The following is a 15305-nucleotide window of genomic DNA, read 5'->3' on the forward strand; positions in this document are numbered from 1 at the left end:
GTAGTGAAGGAGGAGACGGAGTTTGATTGGCTAGGAATGCTCCCGCTTACGGAAGCGGGGCGGTACCAATAGAGTCGGGGCAACTCTGAAGAAAGGAGCAGGGCGGAACCGAGCTATACGTGGGTGGACTCGGCCTCTCAGCGGACAAGATGGGCGGAGAGAGCCTGCAGGCTTCAGGCCCGGCTCGGGAGCCAGAGGCGGGGCGCGGGCGGATCTCGGCGGTGGTGGCTGGTGACAGGTCTCCTGACTGGGCTCCTCCCCGCCGCCCCGCCCAGACAAGTTTATCTTGTGACCGCGGCGGCCGCTCTTCCTTCGTCGAGCTTTGGAGCCTCCTTGTCTGCGATGCGTTTCCCGGCCGCCGTGTTCCTGTTCCTGGCGTTGTTCGCCGTCGCCCGGGCGGAGCCCGTGCACTTCAAGGACTGCGGTGAGCGCCAGGCCCGCCCGAGGTTCCCGCACGGTCGGAGGAGCCCTCCCGGCGTCATGCGCCGAGACCCCCGGGTTGGATTGGGCGGGTTCCTTGGACCCCGGGCCGAGGGGGCTGGTTTGGGTGAGAAGGTGCCGGCCCACCTGGTGGCACCAGACCTCGCACAACTTTGTCGTTTTCCTTGCAACGCGTGTTTTTGGGGTGCTTGTGCATTCATTCCTGAAGTGGGTCTTTTGTTGAAGTTCTCTAAAGTTTGTAGGGCGGCCATGAAGACGGGCATGGTGGTGCAGTCTGTAATCCCAGCACTTGGGAGGCAGAGGCAGAAGGATCCCAAATTCAAAGGCGGCCTAAATTAGATGGCGAGATCCCGACTCAAAAACAAAACAACAAACACACACATACACACACACACACACACACACACACACACACACACACACAAATTGAGCAGACGTGACATTAGAAGGTCTGTATGCAACACTTGAGTTTAGGGAAGGGGTGCATAACCTTTTTGGGAGGACGTGGGGCGCTACTGGGGATTGAACTCAGGACCTTGCCCTTATTTATGCCATGTATCTTGGTTAAACCCATCTTTCTCACACACGTACACACACACACTTCCTTTGGTTTTTGGGGGGTTTTTTGGTTTTTTTTTTTTTTTTTTTTTTTTTGCGGTACAGGTGTTTGAACTCAGGGCCTACACTGTAAGCCACCCTGCCAGCCCTTTTTTGTGATGAGTATTTTCGAGCTAGGGTCTCTCGAACTATTTGCCGGGGCTGGCTGGCATTGAACCTCTATCCTCCTGATCTCTGCCTCCATTTTCTTTGTTTTTTTTTTGTTTGTTTTTTTTTTAACGTCTCTTGCTGACAAGTCAAAAGTCAGTTCTCCTTTTCATTTTCATGATTTATTCTATTGCAAAATAGGGTTTCCTTTGGGTTATGGAATCTTGTCTGGTTTTTTTTTTTGCAATACTGGGGCCTGAACTCAGGGCCTACACCTTGAGCTGCTCTGCCAGCTTTTTTTTGAGATAGGGTCACTCCAACTGTTTGCCCTGCCTGGCTTTCAACTGTGATCCTCCTGATATCTGCCTCCTGAGTAGCTAGGATTACAGGCATGAGCCACCAGCGCTCAGCTAATCTTGTGATTCTGAATCAGTTTTTCCTCCTGTAAAACTCATATTTCTAATACCTTGTGACACCTAACTCCCTCTTAATGCTGTGGTTGGAATCTGTTGATTCCTACAACAGGGTGTAGAAATCCATAGAGTTAATTGTTGGAGAACTGGAACAATTCTGTTGGAAGGTGGAGGTGCAGTGATCAAAGAAAGCAACATGAAACTAAAATATGTGAGTGGAAAGGAAACAGATTAAATGACTATATGAATCATTGAGGTCCAGGTAATCTTCCTACAGTCACAATAAAATGGGGAACCAAAATAAGTTTGGTCCTTTGTATATAGTGCCCAAGTAAAAATAACTGTTTGATAAATATTTGCTGAAAAAAGAAATGAAGAATTACTTACTCTTTCCACTATGTGATCAAAACTCATGTTGAATCCTGAACCTGTGGCTCACACCTGTAATCCTAGCTACTTCAGAGGCTGAGATCCAGATGATCAAGTTCGAGACCAGCCCATGCAAATAGCTCACAAGACTCCATCTCCAAATAACCAGAGCAAAATGGACTGGAGGTGTGACTTAGGCAGTAGAGTACCTGCTTTGCAAGCGTGAAGCCTTGAGTTCCAACACCCCCTGCTTCTGTAAAAGAAAACAAACAAAAAGCCCCCCCTCAGGTTGAGGTAAAAGCAAAGGTGGGGTTTTGGAACAGGATTGATTAAGGAATAAAGATTGCTGGCCTATTGAGATGCTGTTCCACTGAACTAGACACTGGCACTTGAAAGACGCTACTATTGTTTCAAACTACTTTCCCTCCATTAAACTACATGTCAGCATTTGAGTGAAGACACTTAGTTGTGTTAACTCAGTTCTCATAATCTGTTTTATAGAAGAGGGGACTAAAACACAGAGTAGCTTGCCCACAATCTCACAGCTGGTAAGCAGTGGGACACTGGTGGGGCTTTATGGGCCACTTTGCATTTCAATGGTAATATTTAAAAAAAAAAAGGAACTAAAATAAATCTGCAAACTATTCATTTGAGAAGAGTTTAAAAAAAAAGAGAAGAAGAAGAAGCAGGTATTCACCTATGGAAAGAACTTCTTAAAAGGAAGGAAGGTTCCCATCACAGATTTTTGGTTTACTTTTGAATTGAGAAATACAATGTAAAAACTTTGGCACACAGATCAAAAGATTTTGCATTCCACTCTACACCTACCTTCCTCTGGGGTAGAATTTCCTCAAGTGAGAAGTGGGACCAAACTAGTTTTGCAGTGTTTGCAAGTTAGAACTGAGGAGTTTTCTGTTGACATTGGAAGTTCAAGAACCTCCTGTCAGCGAAAAACTAGACAAAAGAGCTACAGCTTCTACCCTTTACTTCAGGCCTATTAGATCATGTGAGCTAGTGCTGAAAGAAGCAGGTAGAAGCTGGACAAAGAAAGCCTTAACATGAGCACTGATTTTCAACAGCTTTTTTTTTCCTGTCCACTGAAGATGAGATAGATGGAGTGAGAGTGCTTCAGAAACTGTTTAGGATGCTGAGAGTATACAGTTTGAGAACTTTTGCTATGAAGGAGAAGCAAGCTGGTGTTATTTACAGACCTAGCTGGAGCAGCTGAGCAATGTGATGTAAAGGTAGCTAAGAGACTCCTCTGCCCTAGGGCAGGCACACAGAGAGAAAGCAAAGTACACCTATGTGTGCTTCTTAGTTCATGTCATACTTTAACAGTACTGAGCTATCTGGTGATCATGTGGCAGGTAATGTTCTGTCAACCTGCATTTTGCCTGCTGTCTACATGTGCTCTAGTTTTGAGACAGAGTCCATTCTATTTGCTGCAAACATCATTTCTGTCCACAAAGTATATTTGATGTGACAGACTCAGCTTTGGTGTTAGAAGGGGACTTGCTAACCAACCCAGGAGCAACTGTTCTAAATTAAATTAATGGACTGAATCCAGATATGATGATAATCACAGTAAACACTTAGCTAGCACCACTATGTTCTAGAACCTTGTCTAAGAGCTGTGGGTGTGTGTTAGCTCACGTACCCTGCAGGTAGGTACAGTTATTATCCCCAGATGTTAAGTACATTGCCTTGAGGTTACACATTAAGTAATGGCAGTAGTGAGTTCCAAGCCCCACAATGACAGCGACTCAATGGTAGCACTTAATGTACCCTGTCACAAGCAGTGTTACCAGGCCTTTCACTCATTTCCCATTCAGCTGTTCAGTTTCGGGGGCCTGGACAGGAAAGTGGGATTTTTCAAATGGTGTACACAGAGTACTTTTGTTCTTGGTTAGAATGAGATTTAAAAAAAAAAAGAGAGAAAGAGAAAAGAAAAATACTCCCTGCCTCAAATGCTTACATTAGAGAACATAAGTTTCTAAAGTAGAGTATACATCTATACATTGCAGAAGTGTGCTTAAAATTGTTCTCTTTGGCCGTCGCTGGTGGCTCACACCTGTAATCCTAGCTACTTGAGAGGCAGAGATCATGAGGATCCTGGGCAAATGATACATGAGCCACCATTGAAAAAAACTCAACACAAAAAAATCCCATTACCCACCACTTCCCACCCTGAAAAAATTTTTTTTTTCTCTTTGCTAGGAATATATGGTCAAGTTTAGGGACCATTGATTTGGAAAGTCACCCAGGCATGATTGAAAGATGAGGATGTATTGGGAGCAGGTAGTCTCAAGATGGCAAGTGGAAATGGTAGTACTATGACTTACCTACCACTGCTGCCACATGTGTACTGCTCTAAAATTCTATGTTGGGATGGATTTCCCTGATAACTTCAGAGGAAAAGAAATCTTAGAATCAGGTACCACCAGCTGTTAACTGGTACCAGATAATGCAACTTGCCATCTGCCCATCTTGGTGATGTGAATCAGCCCTGTTTGGAGTAAAGTCTAACTTGGGCCTAAAGTTTTTTGTTTGTTGAAGACCTTGGCCTCTGTCCTCTTCATCCCTCTGATTTTGGGGAAAAAAAATCAAGATCCTGATGACTTACTCAAGATTTGAGTTACTGTTATTTTTGGAACTAAATTATTTGTTGACTCCTAAGTGAGCCTTTTAGATTTCTTACCTTAAAGAATATGAAGAAGTCAGAAGCTCTGTGGAGATGGTGCAGTTCCCAGTTCAAAAATGGAAGTAGCCCCTCTCTTAATTCATCCCTTCCATCCATTGGATAGTAGGTAGTTAGTTCCTCTATTCAGGTCATCTGTCTGTTGAAGTTTAAGATGGTGGTTCCTCTTCAGTTCCATAAGCAGGCTTCTAGAAGCACTCATTTAAAAAGCTAAGACTAGGTATTCTAACATGTATTGTTTTACCTATACCTTTAGTAGTGTTGCTTATTTCTTTAGAAGCTAGGCTGGGGCAAAAGAATGAAGAAATTTCAGGAAGATAGAATACAGCTCTTGAGTTATAGGTGCTGCTCTTAAGCTGTCCTGCTCACAGTCCACTCCCTATCTTTCACCACATCCCCATGGAGAATGTACTTTCCTGCTTATTCTCTCACACCCTCAATAAAACTCTGTCACTACTTTGCAAACAACAAGAAGAAAGAGAACTAGGCAAAGAGTTTGCCAAGAATTTAGGGAAGGTTATAAAATCTGGACAAAAGGTACTTCAATCACTGAAAATCACAAAGGATATGAGGGTTGAACCTCTAAGATAAAAAGAGAATAGTTCTGAGGGGCAAGGAGGAAATACTGAATCAAGAAACCTGAAAGCTTTTCTGGTTGAGTTTAAGTCTGTATCTTCATCAAGAATCCTCATATAGTTCTCAATCAGGAATTTCTTGGTGCTTCAGCTTTCCCTTATCCTTGCTACCAATGTATAATTTCCTAAGGGCCAAAAAATTAATGGCTCAGCAGGCCAATTCTTAGAGCCATGATCTTTATCTTTTCCCGAGTTTTGGCAGACTTTCCAACAAATAACAGACTCCTTAAAGCAGCTGTTGGTCTTGTAGAATGCAGTTTCAAGCACCAGGTTTGCCTTCTAGCTATATTTGCATAAAATGCAGTTATTTTCCCCATAGTGAAGAACTTTCATCATATTTACATGCTTATCTCTTTGCTAGAAAATGAGTGTTTTCATTCAAAGGAAGATTGAGGCAAAATTTGTGAGGCAAGTTTAAACTGTGACCCCTTACTATTAAGAATGCAAGCCAAGGGCTGATAGAGTGGCTCAAGTGGTGGTACATTGTCTGCCTAACAAGCATGAGGCCCTGAGTTCCATCCCCAGTACCACTAAAAAAAAATTGGAAGCCAAGGTCCTGGGTTCAATCCCCAGCACCCCATACACACACAAAGCATACAAGACAAATCAAGGTGCATTTAGATTTGTAATTTAATCTTTTAATATAATTTTTTGTGAACATGGATATTAGTTTGACAAATACTTTCTCTTCACAAAGAAATCAGCTAGCTCCCTTTTTGTTTGATTTATAAGATGTCATCTTAGCAGTAAGATAAACCAAGATTCTTGGGGTTTTTTTGTTTTTTTTGGTGGGATTGGGGGTTTGAACTCAGCACTTGCAAAGCAGATGCTCATGAAACAGATGCTCTACCACTTAAGCCACGCCTCCAGTCCATTTTGCTTTGGTAATTTTGAAGATGGGATCTCTCAAACTGTTTTGCCCAGATTGACCTCAAACCAAGGTCATCATCTCCTCCTCATCCTCTCAAGTAGCCAGGAATACAGGTGGGAGCCACAGGTATCTGACTAAGATTCTCACTTTTTTTTTTCGTTGGGGGGAACAGTACAGGGGTTTGAGCTCAGAGCCTAGCACTTGCTAGGCAGTAGCTCTACCACTTGCCAGCCCTTTTTTGTGATGGGTATTTTAGGGTTACGGATGTGAGCCACCAGTGCCCAGCAGATTCTCACTTTTAATTGCACATTGTCTTAAAGATTCCAGGAAAGCCATCAGAAGAGAAACAGGTGTACCATAATTGGGGGAGGACAGCATGTTCCTAATAGGCAGTAGAGGGCCTCTGTGGTGTGTTTTTCCTCCTATTCCAAGTCATTTTTCTTTCTTCCTTTTTTTGCAGGTTCTACTGTTGGAGTTATAAAGGAGGTAAATGTGAGCCCATGCCCTACCCAGCCATGTGAACTGGACAAAGGCCTGTCTTATACTGTCAATGTCACCTTCACCAGCAGTGAGTAAAACTTGTAGCTCTTAACTTCCATTCATGTTGGGTGGGGGGGTATTGGCAGTCAGGGAATTCTGTCACTTTTTGCCAATGTGTGCAAAACTAGGATTCACTATGCCCTTAGACACCATTTTCATAGTGGTTCCATAACGCCAGCCTGGGCAGAAGTTAGTGAGACCCATTTCAACAAAAAGAAAAAAGCTGGGCTTGGTGGCATGCTTCTGTCATCTTTGTATGAGGGAAGCATACATAATAGGAGAGGAAGCATAAACAATAGTGGGTCAGAGTCCAGACTGCCCCCAAGCAAAAATGGAAGACCCTATTTCAAAAATAACCAAAGCAAAAAGAACTGGGAGGTGTGGAGCAAGTGATAAAGGGCCTGCCTAGCCTGTTCAAGTCCCAGTACTGGGCGGGGCGGAGGGGGGGGGGGGGGAACGGGACAGGATCTGGAGGGTGTGGCTCAATGTTACAGTGTATACGTAGCATGCGTGAGACACTGGGCTCAATCTCCAGCACCAGAAAGGAAGAAAGGGAAAGAGAGAGGAAGGAGGGAGGAAAGAGGGGAAGGAGAAGGGGAGGGAAGAAAAAAAAAAGAAGAAAGAAAAGGCAAGGCAAGTAGAATGATTTCCCTGTGTCCATTGGCTTTTGACCCATAGCACACAGCAGGCTTTTGTGAGAATGTCACTTCTGGCTACGGACTACAAGTGTTAGTACAAACTTCTATAAACTTCAGAACTCCAAAATGTTATTTCAAGAACTCTACCTTTCATCCCTTAAGTCTACATCTAACTGGAAATGAAGTTGCAGTTAGTATATAACAGCAGTAATAAGGTTTAGGGAACCCACTGGGGACCCAGAAAACAATTCTGAACTTTCTCCTTTGATGTGAAGAAATAGTATGGGAACTTGGGTTGTTTTCTTGTACCACATTGATCACCTTCAGATTCCCACGAATCCAGAAAATGTGAAATCTTTATTTCTGGCACTTGGAAAGCAGGAGGATTGTGAATTATGTAGCCTGGGCTACATAGTGAGACCCTGTCTCAAAAAAGGAATCTTTATTTCTGGATTGAGCAGCAACCTTGAATCATTCCCTCATTTTCATTCCTATTGAACTAAACGGGACAGGCTAATAAAATACCTGAAAGTTCCTGTCATCGCTTATTCATAAAGACTGCTCGAAACATAAGCTCCCTGTTTTCTTTCCTGGAATATACCCTGGTCCTTGTATTGTTTGGTTTTGTTTTTGTTTTAAAAAGCCTGCTAAACAAAAGTCTTCCCTAACCCAGACAGAAAGAATAAAACAGAGCCAATATTCTGGATCTCCAAAATACCCTAACAGCTCATAGCTCTAGTTGCCCTAATTGTGCAATACCTTTCCATCTTACAATATTGAGGGTAAAGGCTACCAAGAAATGGTTGTCTTTTTAATCTTACCCAGGTATCTAAAGGGTTTCCTTTCACTGTTGTCACTGACCTTGGTATTTAAAACACAAAGGCTGGGGAGGCGGGGCTAGGCCATAGGCTCAATCGCACTACCACAGTAAATCATTCAATAAAGAAATACAATACACTTTGACAGAAACTAATTTAAAGTAAACAGAAAGCTTACTGTGAAAAACCGGAGGCCTTATTCAATGGAGTTATTTTTCCAGATACCTCTGATTCTCCTGAGAACCCATGAAAGGCAATAGAGAACAAAGAGGGGTTAGAAGCAAAGGAAACAGTTCCTGTTGATTGTTTGTACCATGCTAGGTACTAAACACAGCTGCACAGAGATGTAGACCCTAGGTATTGTGAAGTGCAGTTTTTTGATTTACTAGTATAACCATGCTAGTGTTTGAGAATATATTTGAAGATTTGATTTAGAGTTTGCAGATATGCTATTTTCTTCACTCTTCTGATTCTTTTTTTCCTCCTAGGTACTCAGTCTAAAAACAGCACAGCCTCAGTGCACGGCATCCTGTTTGGTGTCCCAGTTCCCTTTCCCATTCCTGAGCCTGATGGTTGTAAGAGTGGCATCAGCTGCCCCATCCAAAAAGACAAGACCTATAGTTACCTGAATAAACTGCCAGTGAAGAGTGAATACCCCTCCGTAAGTGACACTTTCTGAGGACACAAGAGGCCTTAGATCTGGGATAGAAATCTGAGGGCAGAAGGAAGGAAGCACAGACTGGGGTTAAGGGCCTATTATCTCTGATGAAGCAGCAAAGCCTGAAGGAGAGAAGATAGGTTTGAGTGTTAAATAGGCAGATACTTTTTATTGTGTGCCTTTGTTCTGTTACTGTGGCCTAATTGTTAGCTGGGGCCAGTAGGAGCTGTTTTAACATAACATTTCAGTTGATCCTCATGAAGTCCTGAGCTTGAAGTAATATTATCTCTGTCTTACAGATGAAGAAATTTGATCCTCAGATGTTATGCAATGTGGACAGAGTCTACTCTACCAAGAAACTTTACGTTCTAGGTTTAGAACTGGGTCTTGTAATTCTTAAAAGATTTTAGGCAGGTACCAGATAGGGCCTTGTACTTTCTAGACAGGTGAGCTATATCCCCAGCCCTCTATCAATCTCTTAACAAGAAAGCAGGAGTTTGTTAGCACCATAGCAGAGAGCAACATTTGAGTGACAATGACACAATGATACCTCTCCTTTCTTCCTTCCCTCTCTAAACTCCACCTTTACTTCTGATCATCCCTACTTTATCTATTCCTTTTTCTGCCAAGCACTTTTAAGTAGGTGGGTCTAGAGTGGGCCTGTACTAAAGATATGAATCATGTTAAGATTGGAAGAAGTAAAGGGATTACTTCTTTATCTTTTTCTTTTCTTTTTTGGCAGTACTGGGGTTTGAACTCAGGGCTTCGAGCTTTCTAGTCAGGCCCTCTACTGCTTGAGCCATGCCTCCAGCCCTTTTTTCTATGAAGAAAAAGAGCTATGTTTTTTGAAAGGAAATCTGGTAGAACCAGGTGTAATCTGGTCATTTATTTTCTAGGAAAAAAAAAACAAGTAATTAGTGAGCATTCTAAAGAGACTCACATACAAGGTATCTATGCATAAGGGCTGTTGGAAACCCTAAAGATCAGAGACAGGTTTGTAGATGAATTAGCAGGATCTCCATGCAATCGTGGACACTTTTTTAGGGGGTGGTACTGGGGTTTGAACTCAGGGCCTCTTGCTTGCTAGGCAGGTACTCTACTACTTGAACCACTCTGCAGCCCTGTTTTGTGTTGGGTATTTTCTTTTGTGTGCATGTATTGGGTATTTTTGAGATAGGGTCTCTCAAACTATTTGGTGGGGTTGGCCTCAAACATATATTCTCCCGATCTTTTCCTCCTGAGCAGCTAGGATTACCGGCACCCAACTCATGGGTACTTCAGAACCTCAGTTATGTATACAGTGTCTAGTCAGACCTGATTCAGAGTAGGTACCTAATATATGGTAGCTACTGTATCTTAAATAAATTACATTTAATTTCAAACTGTGATTTTAAACCCTAAGTAAATCAGTAGTTAATTTATAATAGTCTTGAAATATTTACAAAGCAAGTTTCAAGATGCTGAGTCATTGTAACTCAAAGGCTACATTGTAAAGAAACATTTGTGTACAAAAGAGAGGTAGTAACTAATGACAAGTAAGTTAATGTCCACATAAGAAAGAATCTGTGAAGTGGTTGTGAGTTAGGAATTAGAAGGGCTAGCTCATAGTTTGAATGTAACAAATCAAGGCAGAGATCTCTATTCGGGTATATAATCAGAAAACAGTTTAAGAAAGTTAATTGCTACAAAGGGGTGGTTGTCCTTAAAGTTACTCAGACAGTTTGCAAACTTCTTTGGGCTGGAGGCATGTTTCAAGTGGTAGAACACCAGCCCTGAGTTCAAAATCCCAGTATCACAAAAAAGAAATAAAGAAAAGGAGATATTAGATTCCTAAATAAACAAAAGAAAGCATTATTATAGACTTTAATGTATTCATTAAGACCCTGAGTTCAGTCCCCAAAATAAAGAAATAAGATAAGCTTCTTTGGACTATCCTTTGTTCTTAGACATTTTCATTTCTAGCCAACAAACTTTGCTAAGAATCTAAGTTTTTTACTTTCTGCAGCTCATGTTTATAGTTAGAAAAGACTAGATCAGATTGCCAAATATTTGAGAAATTATTTCAATATAAAATTATTATTCTTGGGCTGGTGGAATGGCTCAAGTGGTGGAGTACCTGCCTAGCATACATGAGGCCCTGAGTTCAAACCCCAGTACTACCTAAAAAAATAAGTAAATAAAATTATTCTTATAAGCGTTTATTTATATGCCAAATCTAAGAGAGAAAAGAATGCTTTAGAGGCCTGATAAGGTAGTACAAACCTGTAATCCCATCATTTAGGAGCCCAGGGCAGGAGGATCAAGAATTCAAGGCCGGCCTGGACTACATAGCAAGTTCCAGACCAACCAGAGCTACATTAAAACCCTATCTCAAAAAAAAAAAAAGAATGCTTTAGACAAATCAATAGTGAAAGAAACAAAAACCAAAAAAATGCTTTAGAAATTATGTTTGATAACCAGGTGACTACATAGCAAGTTCCAGACCAACCAGAGCTACATTAAAACCCTATGTCAAAAAAAAAAAAGAATGCTTTAGACAAATCAATAGTGAAAGAAACAAAAACCAAAAAAATGCTTTAGAAATTATATTTGATAACCAGGTGTGGTGGCAAATGCCTATAATTCTAGTACTCTGGAGGCTAGGGCAGGAGCACCTTGAGTTTGAGGCCAGTCTAGGCTACATAGCAAGACCCTGTCTCAAAAAGTACATACATTTGATACATTGACTGAATATATGATATTGCTAGCACCAATAGGTATAACTTGGATCACTCTTCTAAGTTTAAGGACACAAGTGGTGCCCATATCTTAAGCAAGCTTCATGATGGCATGATTTAAGAAGAAAAGTGTGAGGAATTAGGTAGTTTGTTATAATTTATCTTAGGATACATGGTTAAGCCAATTATGGATTAAGGACAAGTCCTAGTTCATGTTCCCAATTCTCATCTCTTTCTCTAGGTAAAAGTGGTGGTGGAGTGGAAACTTGAGGATGACAAACTACAAAATCTCTTCTGCTGGAGAATCCCAATACAGATCAAAAGCTAGAGCTATTTGATGCCCACAAAGGAGTGAGGGGGCATGTATGGAGGGAGAGGAGGAAATGGAAGAGAAACTAGACCTGCTGAATCAGTGCCATAAGATGAAAGGAATTGCAAGACTTCTGTTTTATGCCTCTCAGATGCCAAAAGTTTCTAAGACTGTGTTTCTTAAGAACTCAGAATGTTGCCTTTGTAATATTCTTTGTAAAAAGGCTAAATGAAGGAAGAGAGTGAGACTGAGAGATTGGTTTAACTGTTTCCCTTGTTATTTGCTGTTGCATTAAGGAAGGCCCAACCAGATAGGACCAGAAGGAGGTTGCTTAGGGGTATTACATAACTTGACCAAAGGTTATTGGTTCTCATCATGAAAAGGGTGTCTTCCAAACCACTTCTGTAGCTGGGATGTTATTTCTATAGGTTCCTCATCTCTTAAGTGCCTCACTGAGTCCAGTGCATCTGGCAACCAAGTCTCCTGACCCTTGACAGCACCTCCAGCCCCATTGCTTCAACAGTTCATCACTGGTATCCAGAGATTGGTTAGAGAGGGGATTTCTATGGCAGAAATTCAGCTCTGGGTAGCTGGTTCTGTGTGATTGTCTCATGTCTTTTGTTCTGTCTTAGATGGTTTTCATTAAAGGCAACAGTTGATCAGCAGATTTTGGTGGGTTTTTTTTTTTTTTTTTTTTCAACAACATTGTCCTTTTTTTGCAGCTGGAAATGAACCTTTGAATAAATAAACTTGTCATTCTTGCCTTCTGCATTTGAACTGTGGTCACCTGCTTCTTTCAGATAGTACGTTCTTCTAGATCCATGGAAGGCAGGCAGTTCCATTTCTCCAGAGAAGACATGATTCTCAGAGGCTTCCTTTTTGTTCAGGTAGACCTCTATCTTTTATACAAAGTGACATTGTTTTGCTTTCTTTTGCACAATCTTAAACCATGAAACATGCTTGAAAGAAGCAGTGAAAACAAATATCAAACATTACCTAGTGAATAATAACACCTGAGAGGGTGAGGTATGGTGATCTCTGAGGAACCATTGCCATGATGAAGAAAACCTAGGATCTTGAAAATGAAATGTGGTGTTGTAGCTAGTACTGGTTCAATTAGTTAAATCTTGGAGTTACCTACTCAAAGGAACAAGTATAATCATAGGGTACAGGTGGCACAGGGGTTACAACCCTATTCATACTTGAGTAATGAGGACATTGGAGGGCAATCTTGTTAGGTTGGGGCAAAAAGGAGAAAACTTTTATCAGGTGAGTTTTGACAAACTATGAACAAATAATTCATTTGGCTTTTGGCATTTCTTTTCATGCCAGTAATTTCACTAGATCATGGATTTCTTTTTTGTGTTTTTTTTGGGACAGGGTCTTGGCCTGTAGCCCAGGCTGTCTTGGAAATCACTATGTAGCCCAGGCTGTCCTCAAACTTGAGATCTTCATCTGCAAGTTCTGGGATTAAGACATTCACCACCACACCCAGTTCCTTGGATTTCTTTAGCTGAGTTTTGCAGGAAAACCACCAGGGGACAGCAGTGGGTTAGGAATGAAGTTACTAACTGCCAAGCTTTGTTAGTTAATGGCTACTTACAGCCATTCAACCACTGTACTGTTTAGCTCATATCTTTCGTGTATCCTGTCACATTGAGGAGCCTACTCTGTATCAGAATTGTGTGAATTCCAAAAGTGATTCTCTGCTGAGGGTTCTGGCTTCAAACTGCCTGTGCTTGAATCCTGGCTCCACCAATTAATAGTACTACCCATTGTGAGCTTTAAATCACTTTGTCTCCCTGTGCTTCAGTTTACTTACCTGTTAATAGGGACAGTAATATAGGGCTGTCGAGATTAAATGAAATGAGGCACGTGAAACCTTAAATGACCCATGGCATGTGTAGTATGCACTGTTGATGTTAGCTATTGTTCTAGGACACACTGTTCTTTGTCTAGAAATAGCAGGGGAATCAGGAGGTACAATCTGATGTGCAGTGCTGTGTCTCAGAAAAGCAAGACTGTCTTCTGTGAACAGGAACTTTCTGAGGGGCCTAGAAGAGCTCAGTTCTCATATGTGTTTGCTGGCTCCCTCATGTTTTTTAGCCACATTGAGGTTAACACCTACAAACCCTGCATGGCATACCCCTCTGCCCTTGTATGTTTAAAAAAAAAAAAAAGACAAAAGCAGCTCAGCTTCCATCAGAACAGAAGGGGAACCCAGTAGCTTGGGAATATTTACCTACCAGCCATCAGGAGGCTGCGCAGAGCCTGTGCCTAGGAGCTAAGTAAGGCTCCTGTGGGGGGTGGATTAGTTTGAAAGGTCGAATTCTACAGAAGGTTTACAGTCATTAACATTGAGAAGCACTGAATCCTAGGTATACAAAGAGGGTCATACTCTTTCCAACATCGGTCTCAGGCTTTTTTATTCCTCTGAGCATGCCTTGGAAACTTAGGCCCTTTTCTTCACTTACATGAATTTAAGGCAGACAAATCTCAGTCTCCAGTAGTTTACCAGAGAGAGAGAGAGAGAGAGAGAGAGAGAAGCACCACTGCATAGCCAGTAAAGGGAACTCAACACCTCAGATCCCCAGTTTGGGAGAAGGTGAAGCATGAGGGCTGGTATTTAGTTTGATGTTCATGCTAATAAAAACCAACAAGCATGGAGTAATTTCAAGTTCTGTATGCTTGGTTTTAAAAGCCTTTTTTTTTTTTTAAGAGAGTGATCTCTATTATGCTTTGCAAAGGGTGATAAAGCTGACTGGTCTCTGAGAACACCCCCAGGCACAGGAAAGGTGATTTGAAATAGGCAGGTCAACTAAGAAAGGATGATCTTGGATTAACCATTCACTTCAGATAATCCAAAAAAACAAATAATGCTTCAATAATGGGTTGGTGTGGGACAAGGTCATGGTACACAGGAAGCCCATCAGCAGAGAGCTATATATGAGAAAGTCATCAAGGTGAGAGTCACATGAAACAAGTGCTTTCCCCGAGGGCCCTCTAGTAAGGAGACAGAACCTGGAATAGAGATTTTTGGTGTGTCTTACTTAAAGGTCTGGGATACTCAGATGAGTTATTTGCCTATATGTGCTGGGAATGGGATAGAGGGACAGTGTGGTTATAACCAAGGTGAAATTGGCTCTGGATCTGTACAGATGTTGACTAAATGTGTTTAGAGGAGTTAAGTCATTAGGGGTGGTTGTATCTTTTTCTCTGGAGAAGATCCCAGGGTCTAACCCACAGCTTGTAAACTGAATTCACTTACAGCTGTCAGTTGACTAGCAACTAAATGGTCTGGGTGTTGGTTGCCATGGAGATAGCTGAAAGGTCCATTGCTATGGGAACCTACTATGTTCTCCAGACCAGGGATTTGGTTGCTAAAAAACAGTAGGGACAGGGGGAGCCCAGGAGCTGGGCTGCATAGGTGGCAAGGTCCCAGAAGAGAGTGATTAATGTGCATGAGTGGGCCTGGCCAGCTCCATGAGTATC

General features: G+C 41.9%; 1 protein-coding gene across 1 annotated transcript; it reads left to right on the forward strand.

Annotated features, from left to right (window-relative positions):
- Positions 1 to 256: 256 nt before the first annotated feature.
- Npc2 (NPC intracellular cholesterol transporter 2) lies at positions 257 to 12478 on the forward strand. The gene is made up of 4 exons (XM_020163546.2): positions 257 to 424; positions 6593 to 6700; positions 8617 to 8789; positions 11745 to 12478. The coding sequence occupies exons 1-4, from the start codon at positions 343 to 345 to the stop codon at positions 11829 to 11831; spliced, it is 450 nt and encodes a 149-aa protein (XP_020019135.1). The 5' UTR covers positions 257 to 342; the 3' UTR covers positions 11832 to 12478.
- The last annotated feature ends 2827 nt before the right edge of the window (positions 12479 to 15305 follow it).

The sequence above is a fragment of the Castor canadensis genome, chromosome 3 (assembly GCF_047511655.1).
Source record: "Castor canadensis chromosome 3, mCasCan1.hap1v2, whole genome shotgun sequence".
Taxonomy (NCBI): Eukaryota; Metazoa; Chordata; class Mammalia; order Rodentia; family Castoridae; genus Castor; species Castor canadensis.

Coding starts and splice junctions, on each gene's coding strand:
- Npc2 (XM_020163546.2), top strand. CDS start 343: ATGCGTTTCCCGGCCGCCGTGTTCCTGTTCCTGGCGTTGTTCGCCGTC. Junction 6,701..8,616: donor CAATGTCACCTTCACCAGCA/GTGAGTAAAACT, acceptor TTTTCCTCCTAG/GTACTCAGTCTAAAAACAGC. Junction 8,790..11,744: donor TGAAGAGTGAATACCCCTCC/GTAAGTGACACT, acceptor CTCTTTCTCTAG/GTAAAAGTGGTGGTGGAGTG.